The sequence below is a fragment of the Macaca mulatta genome, chromosome 15 (genome assembly GCF_049350105.2).
Source record: "Macaca mulatta isolate MMU2019108-1 chromosome 15, T2T-MMU8v2.0, whole genome shotgun sequence".
Taxonomy (NCBI): Eukaryota; Metazoa; Chordata; class Mammalia; order Primates; family Cercopithecidae; genus Macaca; species Macaca mulatta.
In genome coordinates this window covers 4398832-4420848 of record NC_133420.1, presented here as the reverse complement: position 1 = coordinate 4420848, position 22017 = coordinate 4398832, and the positions used below count along the sequence as shown (strand labels likewise).

At 57.0% G+C, this 22017-nt stretch overlaps 1 protein-coding gene across 2 annotated transcripts in view; it reads left to right on the top strand.

The window, feature by feature from the left end:
* The window catches only part of CACNA1B (calcium voltage-gated channel subunit alpha1 B), a 257423-nt gene that overhangs the window by 135152 nt on the left and 100254 nt on the right, over positions 1-22017 (top strand). For both annotated transcript variants that reach the window (XM_028834501.2, XM_028834510.2), the window contains exons 16-20: positions 3999-4116; positions 7231-7298; positions 10501-10607; positions 18807-19607; positions 20730-20947. In XM_028834501.2, the coding sequence (XP_028690334.2) occupies positions 3999-4116; positions 7231-7298; positions 10501-10607; positions 18807-19607; positions 20730-20947 (1312 nt within the window). The remainder of the gene's footprint in view (positions 1-3998; positions 4117-7230; positions 7299-10500; positions 10608-18806; positions 19608-20729; positions 20948-22017) is intronic.

Here is a 22017-nt window from a genome sequence, read left to right as displayed (position 1 = left end):
ATATATATATATTATGAAAATATCTTTATGATCTTGGATGGAGAGGAATTTCTTTTCTTTTCTTGTCTTTTTTTTTTTGAAATGGAATCTAGCTCTGTTGCCCAGGCTGGAGTGCAGTGGTACGATCTTGGCTCACCGTAACCTCCGCCTGCTAGGTTCAAGCGATTTTCCTGCTTCAGCCTCTGGAGTATCTGGGATTACAGGCACCTGCCACCACGCCCAGCTAATTTTTGTATTTTTAGTAGACGGGGTTTCACTGTGTTGGCCAGGCTGGTCTTGAACTTGTGATCGATCCATCCTCCTTGGCCTCCCAAAGTGCTGGGATTACAAATGTGAGCCACTGCGCCTGGCCCGAGTTTCTTTTTTTTAATGGAGATGGGGTCTTGTGATTGTGGCACTGCACTCCAGCCTTGACAATAGAGCAAGACCCCATCTCCGAATTTCTTTTTTTAAATGGAGATGGGGTCTTGCTCTATTGCTAAGGCTGGAGTGCAGTGTCATGATCATAGCTCACACAACTGGCTCAAGTGATCCTCCTGCCTCGCCTTCTGAGTAGCTGGGACTACACGTGCGCACTACCACACCTGGCTCATTAAAAAAATTTTTTTGAAACAGGGTCTCGCTATGTTGCTCAGGCTGGTCTCTATCTCCAAAGTGTTGGGATTACAGGTGTGAGCCATCTCTCCTGGCTGTGTGTGTGTGTAGTGAAAATATCTTTATGACCTTGGATGGAGACGAATTTCTGAAGATGTAAAAAGCAGAAAACATAAAGGAGCAGACTGATAAGACTGATATTTGATTACGTTAAACTTTTTAAATTACAAAAATAAAAGCAAACAGGAGACTAAAGATATTTACAATAGATAATGCAGATTGAGTATTAGTGTATACAAGAATACATTAGGAAGTCTCGAAAGTCAGTAAGAAAAAGATGAGTCATCAGAAATAGGAGCCAGGGGGGTTGAAAGGCAGGGCACAGAAGAGATCTAACGGTCCCTGGGCAGGAGAAATGTTCAAAGTCACTGACTTGCCTTTTTTTGTAGAGATGGGGTCCCACTATGTCGCCCAGGCTGGTGTCGAACTCCTGGGGTCAAGTGATTCTCCTACCTTGGCCTCCCAAAGCGCTGGGACTACAGACGTGAGCCACCATGCCTGGCCAATGCTTTTAAGCCCTTTCATCTTTATCAGATTGGGAACTATCAAAGGGTGTGACAGTGCCATGGGTGGTGTGAGGATGTTGATGAAGAACCATCCTCTGCTGCTGGCAGGAATACAATTTGGGATAACCATTCTGGAAACATCTAGTGAAGTTGGCGAAGGTATGCATAGCCTACATATCTGGCAGCTTCAGCTCTAGAGAAGCTTCACATATGCACAAGGTGACGTATATAACATATAAACATATCGGGAAGCCACTAAAAGTACCTGTGAGAAGGAAAATGGGTAATGGAAAACTGTGCGATGGTTTACACAAATAAGTATATTTATATGTATCAACATGGAGAGCTGGGTGCGGTGGCTCACGCCTGTAATTTCAGCACTGTGGGAGGCTGACAGGGGCTGATTGCTTGAGCGCAGGGGTTCAAGACCAGCCTGGGCAACATGGCAAAATCCCATCTCTACTAAAACATACAAAAAATTAGCTGGGCATGGTGGCACCTGCCTGTGGACCCAGCTACTCAGGAGGCTGAGGTGTGAGGATTGATTGAGCCTGGAAAGCAGAGGTTGCAGTGAGCTGAGATCACACCACGGCACTCCAGCCTGGGAAACAGAACAAGACCCTGTCTCAAAAAAAAAAAAAAGAATGGAGAAACCTCAAAGCTGTACTGTTGAATGAAAACAGCAAGTTGAAGAATGACGTGTAGTCTTGTACCTTCCTGTGCATGTTTAGCACATATGCAGTATTCTGTTTATACATACGTGTATGTGTGTGATGTGTAGTAGAACCCTAAAGACTTGGATCCATTCATCCAACAAGGGATTACTATCCACAATATACAAGAAACTCAACTCAACAGCAAAAAACCCCAAATAATCACATTTAAAAGTGGGCAAAGGCTCTGAATAGACATTTCTCAAAAGAAGACATACAAATGGCCAACAGATGTATGAAAAAATACTCAGCATCACTAGTCATCAGGCAGAGACAAATCCAAACCACAATGAGGTGTCGTCTCACCCATTTGGGGTGGCTGTTATCAAAGACAAAAAATAAGAAATGCTGCAAGGATATGGAGAGAAGGGAACTCTCTCACACTGTCGATGGGAATGTAAATTAGTCCAGCCACTCTGGGAAACAGTATGGAGGCTCCTCAAGAGGAGCCATAGTACAAAAATCCCACTGCTGGGTGTTTATCCAAAGGAAAGGAAGTTGGAACATGGAGGTGGTGCCTTCCTCCTCATGCTCATGCCAGCGCTATTCACAGTAGCAAAGATACGGGATCAGCCTAAGTGCTTGTCAACAGATGAAATGATACAGAAAATATGGTGTATATATATGACAGAATACTGTTCAGCCACAGAAAGAATGAAATCCTGACATTTGCAGCAACATGGATAGAAGTGGAGGTCATTAAGTTAAGTGAAATAAGCCAGGCACAGAAAGAAACTTCACATGTTCCCCCTCAGATGTGAGAGCAAAAAGGCTGGAGGTAGAGGTTAGAATGATGGCTACCAGAAGGTGGGAAGGCTGTGGGAAGAGGGCATGAAGAGAGGCTGGTTAAGGGGTACAAACATAGACAGAAGGAGCGAGTCCTGGTGTTTGATAGAATGGTAGGGTGACTATAACTAACAACAATATATTGTCTATTTCAAAATAATCAGAAGAAAAGGTTTAAGATGTTCCCAACACAATGCTAAATGTTTGAGGTGATGGATATGCTGAATACCCTATTTGATCATTACACATTGTATGCCTGTATCACAATACCACAAGTACCCTAAAATATGTACAAATATTAGGTATTGGTAAAAAAAAAAATAATAAACGGCCGGGCATGGTGGCTCACGCCTGTAATCGCAGCACTTTCGGAGGCTGAGGCAGGTGGATCACGAGGTCAGGAGATCCAGACCATCCTGGCTAACACGATGAAACCCCGTCTCTACTAAAAATACAAAAAATTAGCCGGGCATGGTGGCGGGCACCTGTAGTCCCACTACTCGGGAGGCTGAGGCAGGAGAATGGCGTGAACCCGGGAGGCGGAGCTTGCAGTGAGCTGAGATCACGCCACTGCACTCCAGCCCGGGCAACAGAGCGAGACACCGTCTCAAAAAAAAAAAAAAAAAAAAAAAAAAATTAAAAACACCCACAAATAATAAATAGAAAGTGATGAAAGAAAAAAGACTTGGATCTGTGTCAGATCGCTGGTTGGAGTTGGTCATGGGGAGGGGGATCATTTGCACATGGGGCAGAATTTCCATTTTGGGTGGGGGACACATGAGTATTTGTTATTTTCTTGTATGTTTCTAAACATAAAAGTAGAAAAGAGACATGAGTTTGCTACTAGGACAAGGGTTGCATTTAGCCAGGCTGTGAGGCTGGACCCACCAAGTGGAGTGGCAGGAACTGAGAGCATAAGGCTCTGCTTCTGCTGGGTGGCCGTGTGCAGACCAGTCCCCTTTGAACCTTGGCTTTCTCGACGGCACAGTGACGTGGATGGCGCTGCTTCGTCCCTCCATGCCTGAGCTCACTGCTGCCCTCAGCTCTGCCCACCTCCTTCTCCTGTTGGGAGCTCCCTTTTCATTTCTGGCTGAAACCCTAGAGCATGTTAATCTTTTAAGACCGAGTTCTGCAGCCACGTCCTTCTGGAAGCTTTTCTGGAGGACCCTGGGATGCCCAGACCTTCGGAAGCAGCAGCATGTAAAGGCCTGGATGTGCGTGTGTGGACGTGGCGGTGTGTGTGGACGTGACGGTGCACATGCACTTGTGTGGGTGAGGGTGCGTGTGTATGGGGAAGGTAGCCAGGGGGGCTTGCCCTGTGTTCTCTCCATCCTGGCAGATCCTGACAGGAGAGGACTGGAATGCAGTGATGTATCACGGGATCGAATCGCAAGGCGGCGTCAGCAAAGGGATGTTCTCGTCCTTTTACTTCATTGTCCTGACGCTGTTCGGAAACTGTATCCTTCTGTGGGGCTGGGGCAGAGGGTGGTCAGTGCGTGGCCCTCCTTTTCCCCATGGCCACCACGTGGATCCCTCCAGGAGGACTGGGGGCCATGGACATGAGAGATGCATTCTCAGAGTTGAGTGCAGATGGAGAACATTCTGCAGGTGGCTGGAGCACAGGAGTCTGGAGGCTGCGGGACTCAGCTTGAGGGAGCATGAGCTGCTGCGTGTGGGGGTATCCAGAGGTGGGGGTGGGTGCGGCCTGTAGCAGGCCTTACGGACTCTGAGCAGCAGTCGGGGAGCCTCACACTCTGGGCAGGTGGGTTTTTGTTTTCACTTTGATTTAATTGCGTATTTAGGTTTTGGCACTGGACTTTAAAAAGGAGACCTTCTGCCTGCTGATACCATCCCCTTTGCAGAGAAATGTAAGGAAAGGTTTTCTGTGGAGGATGACAGTTGGGCTGTTTCAGGACCTTGAGTCAGAGAGTGGGTCTGTGGGGTCAGGGCAAGTCCAGCAGCCGGTGGTGAGCTCTGCCTCAGCCAAGGGCCATGATAGGGACAGGGCTGGGGCCAAGGAAGATCTGGAGGGAGAACTGCAGCGTTCATGGTACAGGCGAGGGTGAGGGCTGTGACTAGCAGTGTGAGTGTGGGTCCCCCTGTAGCTGAGGTGGGAAGTTAAGGCCTAGGAGAAGTGTCTTTGGTTCTCAAACTCACCTGAGCATCACAGTCCCCTGAGGGATGGTAAGCCTGGATTCCAGCCCTAGCCCACGGTGTCAGAGGCAGTGGGACTGGGCTGGGGCCTGAGAATGTGCATTCTCACAGGCTGCCAGGGGAGCCTGTGTTGCTGGTCTGGGGACCCCACTTTGAGAACTGTTGTGGCGGAACACCTTGCAGGACCCTGAGGAGCTGGAGACAATGTCTCACGGTTGACTGCTTCTCCCTCGACCTTCTCACACACGACGGCCACTCACCCCGTCTCTCCGTCCTCGTCTCTGCCTCACTGGTGCTGGTGCCGTCAATGCCCTTGCACACTTCACCTTCTTTCCTGTCTCTGCCTCCCTGTCTCCTCATTCCTTGCTCCACCTCTCCTAGGCTGGCCCAGCAGGGGCTCACTCTCTCAGCCTTGTTTGTCACGGGGTGGTCCTTAGGCTGCAGCTCAGGTCCTGGTCCCCAGAGTGGGGGATCCAGCTTCCCTGGGAAGCTGAGTGTGAGCCTAGGAGGGGCTCCAGGGAGCCTGAGGGGGCAGTGTCTGCTTTGGAGATGGGTGGCCCTAGGGCTGGCACCGGAGGCACCAAAGAAAGGCAGCCACAATTGTCAGAGAGGGACGGAGGCCTCAGACAGGACAGCCGGCGTCCAGAAGGAGGTGCCTCTGTCTTGAGACAGAGCAGTGGCCAGTGGTTCGCCATAGCTGAGTCTGACCCTGACACTCAGGCCAGGCATGCTGGCCACAAGCGTCCCCCTCCCATCCACTCAGCGTCACTCCTGCTGGATCCCAAGGGGCATGGCCCTTGGTCCTGCTTTCTGGGCATGAAAGCCTCTGAGGGTGTCGGTGGCTGTGGCTAGTGCCTGGAGGTGTCAGCCTGGCCTCAGTGTCCTGCCCTGTGGGATCTGCTGGAGCTCTGTGTGGACTTGCCTGTGAGGCTCTGGCCTGGGATATGCGCTCCCTTGACCCCCAGGGAGGGGGTACCTGTCCAGCCAGGGAGGGACCTGACCTGCCTGGGTCGCTGCTGTTGGCCTCGTACAGAGCCAACTGCTCCTCGGCCTGGCACAGGCCAGCACCACAGGGAGAGTGGCTGCAGCCTAGGCAGGGTGAGTTGCAGGCCTGTGGTGAAACCGGCTCGATCACGTGGAGTGCAAGGTTCTAACGGGGGCAACTTCCTCTCCCCACAGATGCTGTGGCACATTTGGCAGTGTCTGAGTCACTTTTGGTTGTCAGCACTGATGGGGAGGGGCTGATGGCCTCAAGTGGACGGAGACCAGGGGTGCTGCCTGCCATCCCATAGAGGATTGCTCAGCCCCAAATGCCAGCAGGGCCTGGGCTGAGAAACCTGGAGTGATAAAATGGCCAGGAGGGTACCCTTAATGGCCAGGGTCTGGAGGGACAGATCCGAGTCACAGCCAGGGTCCTGACTCTGTCAGGGGTGGTTCTGGGAATCTGCGCAGGGGCAGGGAGGTGAGCGTTCAGGAAAAGGCAGCTTCCAGTGACAGGTGAAGAGTTCCTTTTGCAAAGAAAAACACCGTGACTGGACAAGGACCTGGTCCCGCGAGCTTTGAGGAGGAGGCCGCCCACCCCAGGTGGTGCCTGTGCCGGGACCTGTGGCAGGTGCTTCCTTCTGGGCCTTGGTTGCTTTATTTCTACGCGGTGGGGCAGCACCTCACACTGGGCTCCTCAGGGGTCAGTTGAGGCAAGGTGCAGTCCCAGGATCCAGATCATGCCATCTGCCGTCTCCATGGCCTGATATGAGTGCTGTGATCTAGAGGGGGGTGCTGCAAGGGAGAGGCCCCAGGATACCATGCGGGAAAAGGAAATGGGAAAGGAGGGGAAGGTAGCACTAGGTGGCGTCTGTGGGCCTTGGACCTGGGACCCGGCATGTGCTGGCCACGGGTGGGTTTGCCTGCTCGTAGTTTGTCTGCGGTGGTCTCTGCTCACAGGACCCAGAAGGCAGTGGAGCCCCACCTGGAGCCTGTGGAGTAGAAGCTGTTTGTGGGGAGGCTTCTTGTGCTGGTTGGAGCTTGGGGAGTTGGGAGCACAGCAGGCTGACGGTGGGCCCTCGTTAGGAGGCAGAGGCAAATGGCTCCAGCCCAGCCTCTGAGCTTTGCACCTGCACAGTCAGCCCAAAAGGGCTGGGTTGGGGGAAGAGGCTCAGGTGGGCATCAGGGGAGGCTGGGTGATGGGAGGCTGAACAAAGGAGGGATTGGCAGAGAGGCTGGAGGTGAGAAGGGAACAGGGAGCTGGAGGGCCTAGTGGCCGGGCTGGAGTGTGTCTGGGGATGGGGCCTGGGGGAGCTGGTAGGTGCCAAGGGAAGGAGGCTGGAGGCTGGTTGGGATCTGGGGAGATGGGGGAAGCTGCAGTGTGACTGTGGGGCCGTGTGGGGCAGAGGTTCCCTTCCTCAGCTGGACCCAACCAGACACTCTGCTGAATGTCTTCCTGGCCATCGCTGTGGACAACCTGGCCAACGCCCAGGAGCTGACCAAGGTAGGTGGGGACAGGGAGGGGCTGGTGTCAGCCCATGCCACTTGAATGTGGCCGCAGCCAGGAGGAGTCTGGGTCCTGGGTTAGGGCCTCATGTGTCCCCTGTCCAGGAGCGTTACCTCGGGTCCTGGCGGGCAGAGGCTGGTCTGTCACTCAGGGGCTGGAGGCTGCAGCTGAGGATGCAGGGAGAGCCAGAGCCCCGAAGGCAGATGGACAGGCAGGCTCTCAGAAGCCAGCACCAGGAAGAACGGCCTGAACGGCAGGGTGTGCTGGGAGCAGGAGGGGTCTGAGCGGGAGGAGCAGCTGGTGGCCTGTCCCAGCACAGCTGTGCCACGGTGGGACAGCTGCTGCTTCAGGCAGTGCCCAGCGGGTGCCATTTTAATATTCCTCTCATCCCTGAACCTGGTGGGGGATGCGATTGTACATGTCTCCCTCCGTGATATCCTTCCGGATGACATGCCCCCGCCTGGTCACGCTCTCCCCAGCCCTGGACACTTGTACTGTGGCCACCTGCCATCTGAGTCGCAGGCTTGTGTGTTGACTCAAGCCCTAGCTCCTGGCAGAGGCGGTGCTGCCTCTGGTTTGGCATGAACCACGCTGCAAACGTCCCACGTGCATGCTCTGTGCATCAGCATGTACCCGTGTGGGCACCGTTCTGTGTGCATGTCACCATGTGCCCTCTTCTGCCTGTGCACCATCCCTGGACAGGTGTCTGCATGCACCTGTGCACGTCTAGGGGTCTGACGCAGCTCCGTCACTCCGGTCCAGTGTCTCTCCATGCCTTCCTCGTTCTGGGGCTGAGAGAGGCAGGTTCAGGATTTCTATCCCTGGGCAGCAGAGATGCAGGTGTGCCACAGAGCTTCTCTAAGAGTGAGTGCTGTGCAGGTGTCCCTGCTCCCCCCACCCCAGCTCTCCGGGAGGGGGACATGGTCCGTGCAGTGTGCCAGCTGCAGCCTGAGCCTCCCTTTGCTTCTGCTCAGCCTTCTTACTCCCATGCCTCCAGACCTGGGCCATGGCTATACCTGGGGGCCTGGATTCCTCCCTGGTGCTCTGGTTTCTGGCTTCTGCCTGTTCCTGTCTTCAGCCTGTGCTGCTTGGGTTGGGGGAGCCCAAGCACCCACAGAGCTCTCCTTGGTTCTGTGGTTGCCTTGGAGGGCCCTAGCTGTCCTGGGTGGGCTGCACTGGAGCGCTGGGGCCCCATTGTCTCTTTAAGTTCTGTCGTGAGGGAGGACGCAGAGAGCCGTGTCCTTGGGGCCCTGTGTCCACATACATGTACCCTCATTGGTGGCCCCCTTTTGCGTAACTGGCCTAATTCAGGAATTTCTTCTCTGAGAATTGGGGCCACTGGGGGCCTGTCTGTGTCTGGCTGTGGGCATTTTTCTGGGCTGACCAAGAGCCCCAAAGGTTGTGACTCAACCATCCCCTTCCCTTATACTCCCACAAAAGTATTACAGCACTATGTACTTTTTGAAGTGAGGATAAGCTTGAATTTGTTTTAGACCTTCCAGGGGACTTTAGAACACTCCCTGGAGTGACTGGCGAAGTCCCCGCCCCAGAGGATGGGAAGCTGGATGGAGCCGGATCCTCGAGGAGGGACCTGGGTGTGGGTGTTTCCTGCTGGGTCTGGCTTTGCCTCCTCTCTGGGCTTGAGGTTTGAAGGTCTCTTCTCTGTGGAGGGAAATTTGCAGGCAGCTAACAAGGGACTTAGTTTTTGCCAGTGTTGTGCCCCAAAAGAAGATTCAAGGGCATTTTAGGGAATATTGGGAATGCTGGCTCCCAGGGGAGCCAGGTGGGTCTGGCCTTCAGGATTGTGAGGAAACAGTGGTGGCTGCAGTCCAGATGGACGACATGGAAGTCGTAGCTTCCCTTCTGGGGCCTGTGGTCTCAGCCTAGAACCATTGATCCGGAATCCAGGTGCTGAGTGTGTTGGTCTTGTTTCGTGACTTGGGGTCAGGGCCAGAGGGGGCAGAGGAAACTGCACCTGCCTGCACATGTGCACATGCCCAGCCCTGCGGGCGGGAGCCGTGTGAAGCTCAGGGCCAGGCACCGCAGGCGGTCACCCAGGAGTGGGGGAGACAGGGAGAGCTTCTCACAGCCACAGCTGGGGACACGGGGACAGACGTGGTCTGCTGGCTCCAGGTAGAAAAACTCAAAGGTGATGCGTGGCCCACTGGACACCCTCCTGGTGGCAGTGCTTGTGGGCAGTGCTGGGTCAGGACTCAGCCATGGGTGCAGAGCCTCTTGCCCTTGCTCTTGGCTATGTTCAAGTGTGACTGATGCTCCTGGGGGGACAGGTGGGACAAAAGGAGGGACAGATTTGCCTTTCAGTGGGCAAGTTCAAGGTGCCGTGGTACAGACAGGCTGAAGGCCAGGCGTGGTAGCTTACAACTGTACTCCCAGCACTTTGGGAGTGCTTGAGCCTAGAAGTTCAAGAAAAATTGAATTAAGAAAAAATTAGCCAGTGTCCACAGCTGCCAGCTTCCCCTGCAGGCGGCTCCTATCCCTGCCTGAGTCCCCGGCGGGCTGCAGCCTCTCCTAGCTGCTGCTGCCCCAAAGACCAGCACTTTCTGCTAGGCTTAGAGACAGGCCCTCCGCAAGCACATCTTCCTGGTGCCCTCCAGGCAGGATCAGGGCTGGTATGGGTGTGCACACATGCTTGGAGTCCCAGCTGCGTGGACACACATGCTTGGAGTCCCAGCTGCCTGGAAGGCTGAGGTGAGAGGATCACTTAAGCCTGGGAGGTTGAGGCTGCAGTGAGCTGAGATTGCACCACTACCCTCCAGCTTGGGTGACAGAGCGAGACCCTGTCTCTGAAAAAAACAAATAACAAAAAGCAAAACAAACAAATGGAAATATCCAGTCAGTGGCTGGGTACCTGGGCTAGAGCTCAGAGTAAGGTCAGGATAGCACAGAGGTGAGGCTGTAGCCTCCAGGGAGACGGCAGAAGCAAGAGGGCACTGAGGAAGGAACCCCAGCAACCATTACCTTCGAGTCACAGACACAGAAGGGGAGGCCCTGGAGAGCACCCGAGAGAGCTCCTGTGGAGTGGCTCGTGGGGGGCCACATTCACTCGGGTGGGCTGCCTGTCTCCACTGGACAGAGAACAGCACTGTGTATTTTTTGAGGCCCCTGGAGGAAGAGCTGATGGCATTAGAGTGGCTGTAACACTGTGAGGGGAACTGGACATTTCTCTTTGCTCAAACAGGATGAAGAGGAGATGGAAGAAGCAGCCAATCAGAAGCTTGCTCTGCAAAAGGCCAAAGAAGTGGCCGAAGTCAGCCCCATGTCCGCCGCGAACATCTCCATCGCCGCGTAAGGCTCCTGGGACCGGACCGTGGGGTGGCAGTGGGGCTGCTGCAGGTCCCGTGGCTGGGCCCTCCCCAGGGCACCCCTTCCAGAGGCTTCCTCGGAGGGCGCCTGGCCTTGGCTGGTGAGGACACAGCCCCTCCTCGGACTGAGATGAGAGCCTGGGGGCTCCAGGGCTTTTTCTCAGTGTGAACAGGGCCAGGGTCTGGCCAGGCACAGCCCTCACATTGTGGCTGGGATTGTCTGCCACGATATTCACTCCCTGGATGGCCTCAGGGTGGCTCCAGGCCCTCCCCGGGCAACTGTGGATCAGTTAGGGGAGGGAGTCAGTAAGTTGATTTTATGCACAGCTTTTCAGAAATGTATTTTATGAGCCAAGAGATTCTAGGTGACATCTGAGCAGCCTGAGAGACTCACTGCAGTTTCCAAAAACGTCTTTCAGGTGTTTGGTACTGGGGCCGAGGCTGGAGGAAGTTATTCTGGCAAAAACGGCTTATTCCACAGAAGCGCATTTGGAGGCGTTAGGGGCTTTAGAGTTTGGGCAAAGCGTCCAGCTCAGGGCCAAAGGCTGCAGTGAGCCGAGCTGCGGGAGGTCAGTCCCTGGAAAGGGAGGCAGGAGTCTGGCCCGTGGCCTGGTCACAGGGTGGGCCACAAGAGTGCAGAGATGCCCCTGCTGGGAGCTTGTTCTCTGGGCTCAGCTGAATTGAGGTCTGGAGCCGCTAGCTCCGTCCGGCCGCATATGCCCGCCCCCCACACCTCCCATTCCCCATGCTGATGGGTGGGCCCCTGCCCTTCAGCTGGCCACCCGCCCTGCTGCGCACACGGAGCACAGGGCCGGGCACAGCCACAGGTCCATCTGTAGTGACGTGTGTCTGCACTACTGTGTAAGCATGTTCGCATGTGGATGAGTGTGCTAGGTGTGTGTGTGTGCACTTGAGAGTTGCACAGTGACCGTGTGTGAGTGCATGTGCTGAGTGTGTGCACACCCATACCAGCCCTGATCCTGCCTGGAGGGCACCAGGAAGATGTGCTTGCGGAGGGCCTGTCTCTAAGCCTAGCAGAAAGTGCTGGTCTTTGGGGCAGCAGCAGCTAGGAGAGGCTGCAGCCCGCCGGGGACTCAGGCAGGGATGGGAGCCGCCTGCAGGGGAAGCTGGCAGCTGTGGACACGGTGGCCATCACGTAGAAGACTGCTGGGGGCTCAGTCCTCAGTTGTTTAATTTCGATCTTTCATTGTCTTGGCCAATTCGGTTATTTGGTCCGTTAGTTATTTAGTCCATTTAGTTTGGTTACGTGGTCCAGGGGTTGCTGCCAGGGCTCTGTGAGCTCTGCAGGTGGGTGGTCTGCCGTAGAGGGGGCGAGTGGTGTGTTCAGCTCCTGGCCTCGTGCAGGCCTTGGGTTGTTCTCTTTAGGACTTGCCTTCTCTGCTGTTCCTAGAGGCGAGCGCTTGTCCCTTGACCCCTGCTGCCTGCAGGGCCTGCCTCCTCTTGGGGGTATGGGAGGGTGTCCACTCCCATCTGGGCTGAGACCTTGCCGAAGAGGCTGCCAGGGCCCCGGCAGTCACGGAGCCTGAAAAGGAGGCTGGATACTTCCTTATCTGCTGCCCCGTCCTGGTTTGGAGACACTGCTATGCAGGACCAAGGCAGTAGACTGGCATCCTTGGGCACAGGGTACCTCGACACCACCTGTTGGCCTGAGCACCACGCTGATTCCTACGTGAGGACAGAGCTTCTTTTCTGCCGGGGGACCCCTAGCTGTTCTTCCTCAAGGTGGGTCTGGAGCCAGGTGTCAGCTCCGGCGCCAGCATCCTCAACTCAAGCAGGCTGCAGCCCTCACATGTGGCAAGGGGCGGCCGGCCCGAGCCAGCCTGAGGCATCCAAGTGTCAGCCCCCATGGTCCCTGCCTGAGGTGCAGCTATGGGCCCTCATCCTCTGTGGCATGTCCTCAGCCCACCGGTTGGACATGACAGCCAGTCTGATTTCCACCACAAGAGATCCTGCAGGAATCAACCTTCAGGGGTTTCCTTCAAGGAGGGCCCTGCACCTGGCGAGGCCTGGCCCTGCTGCTGCTGTTGCGTGCCCGTGTTGTGCTGAGGCCTCCGAGGGCTGAAAGCTGTCTTGTCATCTGTCCTCGTCTGCTTCCTGTTGTCCTGGTGGGATGAGCAGTGCCACCTCCTGTCCTGCTCTCATTTCCAGCACCTTGAGCTGCTGGGCTGGGCGACAGCAGTGCCCTTGAGTACCCTTCGCCCTTCTCCTGCCCCCCACAGCTGTGCTGTGTGACCTGTGGAGCAGGGCCAATGCCGGGCTTGGTGCCCTGGGTGCTGGGAGGACTTGGGGTGTCCTTGGTGTTTAAGAGGCTCTCAGTGATGCTCTGTTTGGCTTGACACAGATGGTGCCAGAACCTACCTCAGAAGGGCGCCCTAGTGTGTTGCATGCAGTGCTGTGCATATCCTGGGCCTCAGGTGACAGCTGCTTGGAGGGACATGTCTTCCTGGTTCTTTGCTGGGTCAACCTCATCCTCACGTGGATTTCTGAACACTGGCAGCCTGCAGAATCACACTCACTCACACACACACTCACAAATACATACAGGCAGGCACAGACACACAGGCACACAGACACACACACACTTATACACAGGTACACACACACAGTCACATAGGCACAGAGACAGAATCATACACACAGACTCACACAGACACACAGATTCACCCTCACAACACTCACAATCTCACACATTCAGTTATAATCATCCCACACTCTCACGTACACGCACAATCTCACACATTCACGGACATAGTCTCACACACTCATCACTCACAGTGTCACAGTCACACACCCTCTCACACACACATGCCTGTTTGTACCCAGAGCCTGTGGGTAAGCAGTAAGCTGCTTTGACTGCCCACAAAGGCACAGAGACCTTGGTTATGAGAAGGAGGGGCTGGAGCCCACCTGGCCCTCCCCTGGGAAGCTAATTGGAGGGAAATGGCTGTAAAGGAAACTTTGGTTTCCTTCTGTTGGTTTTAGAAAAGCCTTTGAAAAGTCACTTGGAAATGGCTGGAACTGCACCCAAAAGGAAGGTGGGTTGGGGTATAGCTTGATTTGCCCTGGAGGTGTCCTGGTGGCCTGGAAGCGCCTGGGTTGCAGCCTGGGGAGCACTGGGGCTGGAACCAGAGTGGGGCCCAGGTGCTCGCCCGGAAGGCAGGTGGGTTTGGCAGCAGGGCCCAGGCGGCATCTCCGGGAAGGGCATCTCTGGAAAGGGCACCCTTGCCTCCTTTGTTAGCCTATGCTGCCCCATCTCCAGGGCCAGGAGACAGTGCGGTCAGCCTCCCACCTCAGGGTGCTGGGGGCTGTTTGGAACTGCAGGAAAATCGGTGTTGGGTCTTCCCAGCCGCACTGCCTGTCCTGGGCAGTGTGTGCTGAGTGATGGATGGGCCCCCAAGCTAATGGCTTCTGTCTTCCAGCAATTACAAGGTTTGCTGTCTCACTTTTCTGCATGTGTGGAATTGGTTCTCAACTTCTCTTTCACCCTGAGGTCTCGGCTGGTGCCCGTCTGACAGACGCGTCCGCGGCCTCCTGTCCAGATGCACACGGCAGCCTGCGCCTACACTGGCGTGGCTCTCAGTGTCACTGGTTCCTCAGAACTCTCTCTGATTTTCTCACTTCTGTCTGTTCTGTTTTTTGCATGTGCAGTTTTGTAAAGCAAGCTCGAGGTACTGTATCTCGCAGCTCATCTGTCTCCAGCGTGAACTCACCGTGAGTCGCTCTGCTATGATATTCCATCCATGACTTCATGATAACTACATGCAGACACCTTCCTTCCACTCCTAACTCTGCTTTCTCACCACAAGCCATTTGCTTCATGGGGCAGCTCCAGGCTTCCGTGGCCTGAGCGGGGAATGGTGGGCTTGCTCCCTGACGTCCCCGAGTCCTGCCACGGGGTCAGACCCTCTGTGCTCAGCCCCTCCTCCTTTCCCTCCTGGTCTCTGTCTTTTTGTCTGCTGACTGTTGTGTCCGCTCCCTTCGGTGTCTCGAGTGTGTCTGCTTCTCCTGAGTGGACTGGGCGCCACGGGCTCAGGTCTCTTTGTGGTTCCCATGAGGCCAGGGCCCTGTGAGCAGGCACAGCAGAGAGTGCTCTTTAGGGGCTCACCGGGGACGTTTATGGGTCCTCCCAGGCCCCTTACTCGGGAGGGACTGTGTCTGTGATTCTCAGGAAGTCCTCGTTCTAGCAAGAGCAGAGAGCTGTTGTCCACTTGTGAAGCTTACAGTAGACTACCCAGAGACGTGGAAACCCCAGGGTGGCCCTCCAGGGAGTGACTGGCTGGCCTCCCCTTGGGCAGCTTCTCATGGGGAAGTGCTCACGGATGGCTTCCTGACCACTTCAGGGACCCCTCACCTGCAGGGCCTGGCCTTGCCCTCCAGGGGAAGACTCCGCAGGCCAGGCCCTGCAGGTGAGGGGTCCCTGAAGTGGTCAGGTGCAGTTAGGCCACCTGGCACCTGATGGAAGTGGCCAGGTGTCCTGTCTGTGTCCTGATGGTGGTGAGGCCCCTGCTGCCCCTAACCCCCTTGCCCGGTGCTTCCTTGCTGGCAGCCAGCAGGGAGCTGGGCTCAGTCTTTCCCCGAGCACTGTTTGCTGCTGGCTGGCAGAAGCACTGATGTCTCCTGGGGCAAGAAAGCATGCCGGATCCCGAATCCATCCGCAGGGTGGAATAAGGTGTAAGATGCAGATGGCGGCTGGGCACGGTGACTCACACCTGTAATCCCAGCACTTTGGGAGGCTGAGGTGGGCAGATTCCCTGAGCTCAGGAGTTCGAGACCAGCCTGGGCAACACGGTGAAACCCCGTCGCTACTAAAATACAAAAAATTAGCCAGGAGTGGTTGCGAGTGCCTGTAGTCCCAGCTACTTGGGAGGCCGAGGCAGGAGAATCGCTTGAATCCGGGAGGCAGAGGTTGCAATGAGCTGAGGTCGCACCACCGCACTCTAGCCTGGGTGACAGAGCAAGACTCCGTCTCCAAAAAAAAAATGCAGATGGCAGGTATCCATGGTGGCATACTAGGGCTGCTTCATTTTGTCAGCAGTTGCGGGTTATCTGAGCCCAGAGACCTCAAAGCAGGACCACAGAGCGCCTCGAGGCCACTTCTGAGTCCTGCGGTTCCCCACAGCGCCTGGCTGAGTGTGGCTGAGCTGTCCTCCACAGTGCTTGCCTCTGCCCTGCCACAGCGCCTGCCTCTGCTCTGCCACAGTGCCTGCCTCTGCTCTGCCACAGCGCCTGGCTGAGTGTGGCTGAGCTGTCCTCCACAGTGCCTGCCTCTGCTCTGCCACAGCGCCTGGCTGAGTGTGGCTGAGCTGTCCCCCCGGGAACAGCTGGGTTGTGCCTCCCAGCTGAGGCCAGGACACAGGGGTGCCAGTCGTCCATGTGACCTCCTTAAAGAGCCCTTTTAAACCAGGACTTTGCCTGGATTAGTCACCAGCCACACTTCACTCTAAGTTGGCGTGGATACGTGCCAGATAGAGCAAGGACAGAGACAGTGGCCAGGGGAGGTGCAGGCTGACTGAAGACACCATGCAGACGGCCCCGGCACACAGATCCAGAGACCTAGGGGATATCTCCAGAGAGGAACCTGGTGGTACTACTGGCCGAGTGAGGGCAGATGCAGACAGTCTCTGATGATATTAGGGCCGAGAACAGCAGATAGGCCCAGAAGGAACAGGCCAGGTGGAGCCAGTGGGGCTGTAGTGGGGTGGGCAGGTGCCTCTAGTGTAGGCTGCTCAGCCTCTCCCTCTTCCCCGGGTAGTCACAGGGGAGTCTGCCAGCCTGACAGCGCCCTCAGTCCAGCAGACAGCCTGGCCTCTCCCTGCTCCAGGCGTTTCCTGGGCGAGAAGGAGCCGCACCTGAATGCAAGGTGATGGCAGAGCTATGTGGTCTGGAGCCCACCCCACCTTCACACAGACCCTGTGCCTCTGCATGTTCCCCCATGGTCCTCACTGCGATTCTGGTCCCCAAGATTCACGGCTTCATCAGAGCAGGCCACCCTGCCGACCAAGTGGCTCAGAGCCTAGGCCCCTTTCGGGCACTGGAGTGGACTGGGAGACTGGAGGCAGTGAACAGCCTCCGCCCTCACAGGGCTCCTGTGTCTGGTGCACGCCCCCGGGCTGCCTTCTGTTTTACACCACTCAGCACTGTTGACAGTAGAGCCCTTTTGTCTTGGTCCCCGCTGGGGTTGGTGGGTCGTCTGTGGGTCAGTTGTAGGGCACCCCTGGGAGCAGGGGCAGCACAGTTTCAATGCATCAGGGATACAGGTCAGGGCCAGGGGCTTCAACTGAGGCTGGGGGTCTGCAGATGGCCCCTACAGGTAGCCCTACCTGCCCCCACCCCACCCAAGCTCCCAGGTGAGACACAGACACCACACTTCTGCTTTCATTGGTGCAAGGTGCTGCCCCTGGACATTGCTCCCACTGCAGCTTGGACTTCTACAAAGGGGCAGGATTTACTGTCTACCTGCTTGGGGTGGGCCAGCTGCAGGGTTGTGCCTCAGGGTTGAGGCCTCAGGCCTCAGATGAGGTTTCTCCTTGACGATGGGGGAGCTCAGTATTGGGATAATAAGACCCTTTGTAAGGTGCCCTTCCCTCCCGTGGTGGCCTTGGCTAGCCGCCCACCCACCTGCTTGGCCTATCTGGTGCATTCCCAGTGTCCTGTACCCCTCGGCCTTCTTGAGGTCTGTCTTTGCAGGTCAGAGTGGTGCTCAGCGGCTCAGGGCCCTGGAGCTGGTGGCCACTGGCCTGGACCTCTGCAGGCCGTGGTTGTTAGTGCAGTTGGGGTCTGGCCAAGGACTCATGTCTTCTTTACAAATGTTTTTCCTTTTTGCCCTTGCCTGTGTCTGATCCTGACTCACTGTGGGACCCTGAGCAAGTAACAGCCTCTCTTTAGTCTCAGTATCTTCATCTGTGAAATGGGGACAAGAGTAGCACCTGATTCTTGAGGTGGTTGTAAGGACTGTTTGAAGTGGGCACTGTGCCCAGAGCGCCACGTGGCGGTTGCAGGAGACAGATGCCATGGCCCTCATTGTTGGGGTAGTCACTGCTGCCGCCAAGGCCATCCAGCAGCCTGGGAGGCTCCAGGGTGGGCCTCAGGCCTCAGATGAGGTTTCTTCTTGGCGATGGGGGAGCTCAGTATTGGGATAATAAGACCTTATCCAAAGGTGGTCCTACTCAGCAGAAGGCCCAGAATGCAAATGGCTTCACATGCACTCTGGGCTATGGAGCCCCATGTGTGATGTGTGAATAGAGGAGGTGCTTGGGCCCATGACATTGGAGTAGGGGTCAAGGCATTTGGTAGCCCATGCAGTGAGGACGGAGCCTAGACCCCTGGTCATCCCTGGTGCTGGAGGGCTCCGGGGACCATGTTCTGGCTCTGCTCCCAGTGGAGGGAGGGGCTGTCCGTCGTCAAGAGAGAGGAGGGCATTGGTGGCCACGGGAGGGGGCATTTCCAGCCTCAGACCTGACTTCTGGCCTCCTGGTCACTGAGCCAGGAGGCAGCTGCGGGGCTGTGGCCGACCACCTCGGGGACTGGCAGAGGCTCTGCATTTGCTCCTGAGAGGGCCAGGTGCTCCCTTGGCTGCTGTCTGCTCTGCCTCAGCACCTGCCTCCTGGGTTCCCTGGCAAACAGCCTTTTCACCTGGCTGGTGGCCTGCCTCCTGGAGGTAGCGATGGGGAAGTGCCTCTATAGAAGGGGCCGCGTGTCCCACCCTTCCTGTAGCAACTGTACTGGTGCTAGAGCAGGGGCCAGCTCCCAGGGAGTCTGCAGGGCCTCCCTGGCTCCTGTCTCTCCATAGGTCATGCCCCTTTGTAATGTGCCCTTCCCTCCCGCGGTGGCCTTGGCCAGCCGCCCACCCACCTGCTTGGCCTGTCTGGTGCATTCCCACTGTCCCGTACCCCTCGGCCTTGAGCCCCCAGGGGGTCCTCTTGACAGGCTGGTGCTGTCACCTTGCGGGTCCTGTGGGACACCGTGGGGGGCGGGGCTGAATTCTGTTCCCTTGGGCGTTCCCCAGCTGATCCGCGTCCCCCGAGGGGTGTGGGGGCTCCCGCGGCCACACCTCCCACCTCCCTGCGCCATTGCTCCATTGCTGTGTGTCCATTGTGGCCCCCCTGGAGAGCGGCGGGCGGGCGGAGGCGTGGGGCCACGCTCACCGCCGGTCTCCCCGCAGCAGGCAGCAGAACTCGGCCAAGGCGCGCTCGGTGTGGGAGCAGCGGGCCAGCCAGCTACGGCTGCAGAACCTGCGGGCCAGCTGCGAGGCGCTGTACAGCGAGATGGATCCCGAGGAGCGGCGGCGCTTCGCCACCACGCGCCACCTGCGGCCCGACATGAAGACGCACCTGGACCGGCCGCTGGTGGTGGAGCTGGGCCGCGAAGGCGCGCGGGGGCCAGTGGGAGGCAAGGCCCGGCCGGAGGCTGCGGAGGCCCCCGAGGGCGTCGACCCTCCGCGCAGGCACCACCGGCACCGCGACAAGGACAAGACCCCCGCGGCGGGGGACCAGGACCGAGCAGAGGCCCCGAAGGCGGAGAGCGGGGAGCCTGTTGCCCGGGAGGAGCGGCCGCGGCCGCACCGGAGCCACAGCAAGGAGGCTGCGGGGCCCCCGGAGGCGCGGAGCGAGCGCGGCCGAGGCCCGGGCCCCGAGGGCGGCCGGCGGCACCACCGGCGCGGCTCCCCGGAGGAGGCGCCCGAGCGGGAGCCCCGACGCCACCGCGCGCACCGGCACCAGGATCCGAACAAGGAGTGCGCAGGAGCCAAGGGCGAGCGGCGAGCGCGGCACCGTGGCGGCCCCCGAGCTGGGCCCCGGGAGGTGGAGAGCGGGGAGGAGCCGGCGCGGCGGCACCGGGCCAGGCACAAGGCGCAGCCTGCGCACGAGGCTGTGGAGAAGGAGGCCACGGAGAAGGAGGCCACGGAGAAGGAGGCCGAGATAGTGGAAGCCGACAAGGAGAAGGAGCTCCGGAACCACCAGCCCAGGTGAGTCCGCGGCTGGGCGGGTTGGGTGAGGGAGGGGTTGACCCGGGCGGTGCGAGCCCCAGTGCTGGCTGCGGGAATGGGGTCCACGGCGGAGGCGGCACCGCAGGCCACGCTGCCCTGTCCAGGGCCATCCCGGCTGGGGTCTCCGCATGCCGTTCATGGTGGGGGGGGTGGTGACAATCCTGCATTGGAGAGTCGACCTGTAAAAGACTTGGCAGGGCAAGTGTGGTGCGTGAATGCCAGCTGTTATTTAAGAAGGGAGGGCTTAAGTGGGAATTGTTACGATTGGTTTGGAAAGAACAAAGTGGCCCTGGGAGAAGAGAAAGTTGGGGATTGCTGTGGAGGAAAGAGAGGCAGGAGGGCCCGAGGGAAGCCTGAGCAGGCCAGTGGGCTGGGCGCAGAGCGGGGTGTGGGGGCCAGGCTGTGTGACCATGACAGGAAGAACCCCAGCTAGCCCAGCTTGCTCCCTGGGGCAGGACTCACCGACGCTGTGAGGGCCTGGGGTAACTGGTCCAGTGACCAAGACCAGCAGTTGCCAGGTACCTACTGGCCACAAACCAACCAAAATACTTGCTGCTGGATACCCCAGCCCGGGGTAACCCAGCCGCCGCCCTGTCTGTGTGTGTCGGTGGGTCCGCCCCACCCTGCCTTTCAGACTAAAGACACAGAGGTGTAGAGGTTAATTTAAAAAACATACAGATTGCCAGAGTAGCAGAGCAGGTGGTCATAGATTTAGTTGGTCTGCATGGGGGTTTAAGGGTTTTGGTTGATAGGATTTTGCTGATGTGCATTATTATTATTATTTTATTATTATTGGAGACAGGGCCGCACTGTCGCCCAGGGTAGAGTGCAGTGGCGCAGTCATGGCTCACTGCAGCCTCAACTTCCCGGGCTGAAGCGGTCCTCCCACCTCAGCCTTCCCAGCCTGAATAGCTGGGACTACAGGCACGTGTCACCATGCCCAGCTAATTTTTTAATTTTTGTAGAGATGGGGTTTTGCCATATGCCCCAGGCTGGTCTTGAACTCCTGGGCTCAAGCGATCCTCCTGCCTCGGCCTCCCGGTGCCGGGATCACAGGTGTGAGCCACCGCACCCGGGCCTGATGTTCATTCTTGATTGCAGGGAGCCACACTGTGACCTGGAGACCAGTGGGATGGTGACTGTGGGCCCTATGCACACGCTACCCAGTACCTGTCTCCAGAAGGTGGAGGAACAGCCAGAGGATGCAGACAATCAGCGGAATGTCACTCGCATGGGCAGTCAGCCCCCAGACCCGAGCACTGTTGTACACATCCCAGTGATGCTGACAGGCCCTCCTGGGGAAGCCACAGTCGTTCCCAGTGAGTATCTCCCTGTGCCAGTAGGGCAGGGCCCATCTTGTGCAGGTCCAGCAACCCCCATTCCCTCCTGTTCCACAGCAGCCACTGGGGACCCAGCCTGCCTCTGTGAATTGTTCTCCTGGCTGGAGAGGGAGTCCTTTGCTGTCAACATCTGTCCTTTGATGTCCTGTTGATTTCTGAGTGCCCCAGAGATAACTGAGGTTGAGCTCCATTCTCCTTCCTTCCCAAAATATTTGCACATTGCCAACTAAGTGCCAAGTGCTATGTTAGAGTGCTAAGAGCACAGCAGCAGGGAGACAGTCTTGTCAGGAAGACAGACCACAGCTCTTGATGGTTGCACAAAAGCTGCTGAGGACTCTGTCCACGGCCTTGACTGGGGCTGAGAGCGAGGGGCTGCAGAGGAGGAGGCTCTCTACCGCGTCTGCCCTTGTGGTCATGGGCCCATGCCATCCATGCTCTGAGGCTGCTCCCAGGCCTTTATTCGAGCTGCCTTTTCTCCCCTTGCTTGCTCACATGCTCGGGACATCCCAAGTGAGCACCCTTCCCATGCCTGCGTGTGTGCGGTCCCTGAGGGCGCAGGGGACCCAGATATCATTCCTGTCTTCAAGCCTGTCTAATAGGGAGAGATTACAAATACAGGCCGCTTACATGGTGGGGAAGGTGCACGGGTATTTCATGGGCATCAAGGAGGAGCCCTCCTTTCTTGAGTACAGAGAAAAAAGGGGTAGAAGAGAGGCCATAGAAACAGGACTCACATGAATGCCAACAGAAGCATTTAGGTCATAAGCAGACCAGACAGACTCAATCAGGTGCCACCACATGCATGCCCATGTTTGCAGATGCATCCCCACACAGAGATGGGTGCGTGCCCGTGTTGCAGATGGATCTCCACACACAGACGTGTACATGACATTCTCTCTTGCTCAGGTGCTCTCACCTGGGGCCTGTGGACTGGCTCTCAATTCCAGGTATAACCGTGGAAGACAGCCTCTAACTGCTCAGCCTCCCCTTTTCTTTTGCTTCCTTGGAGGAAAGTTGCCCTTGGTTCATTTACTTGTTTACTTCCCATG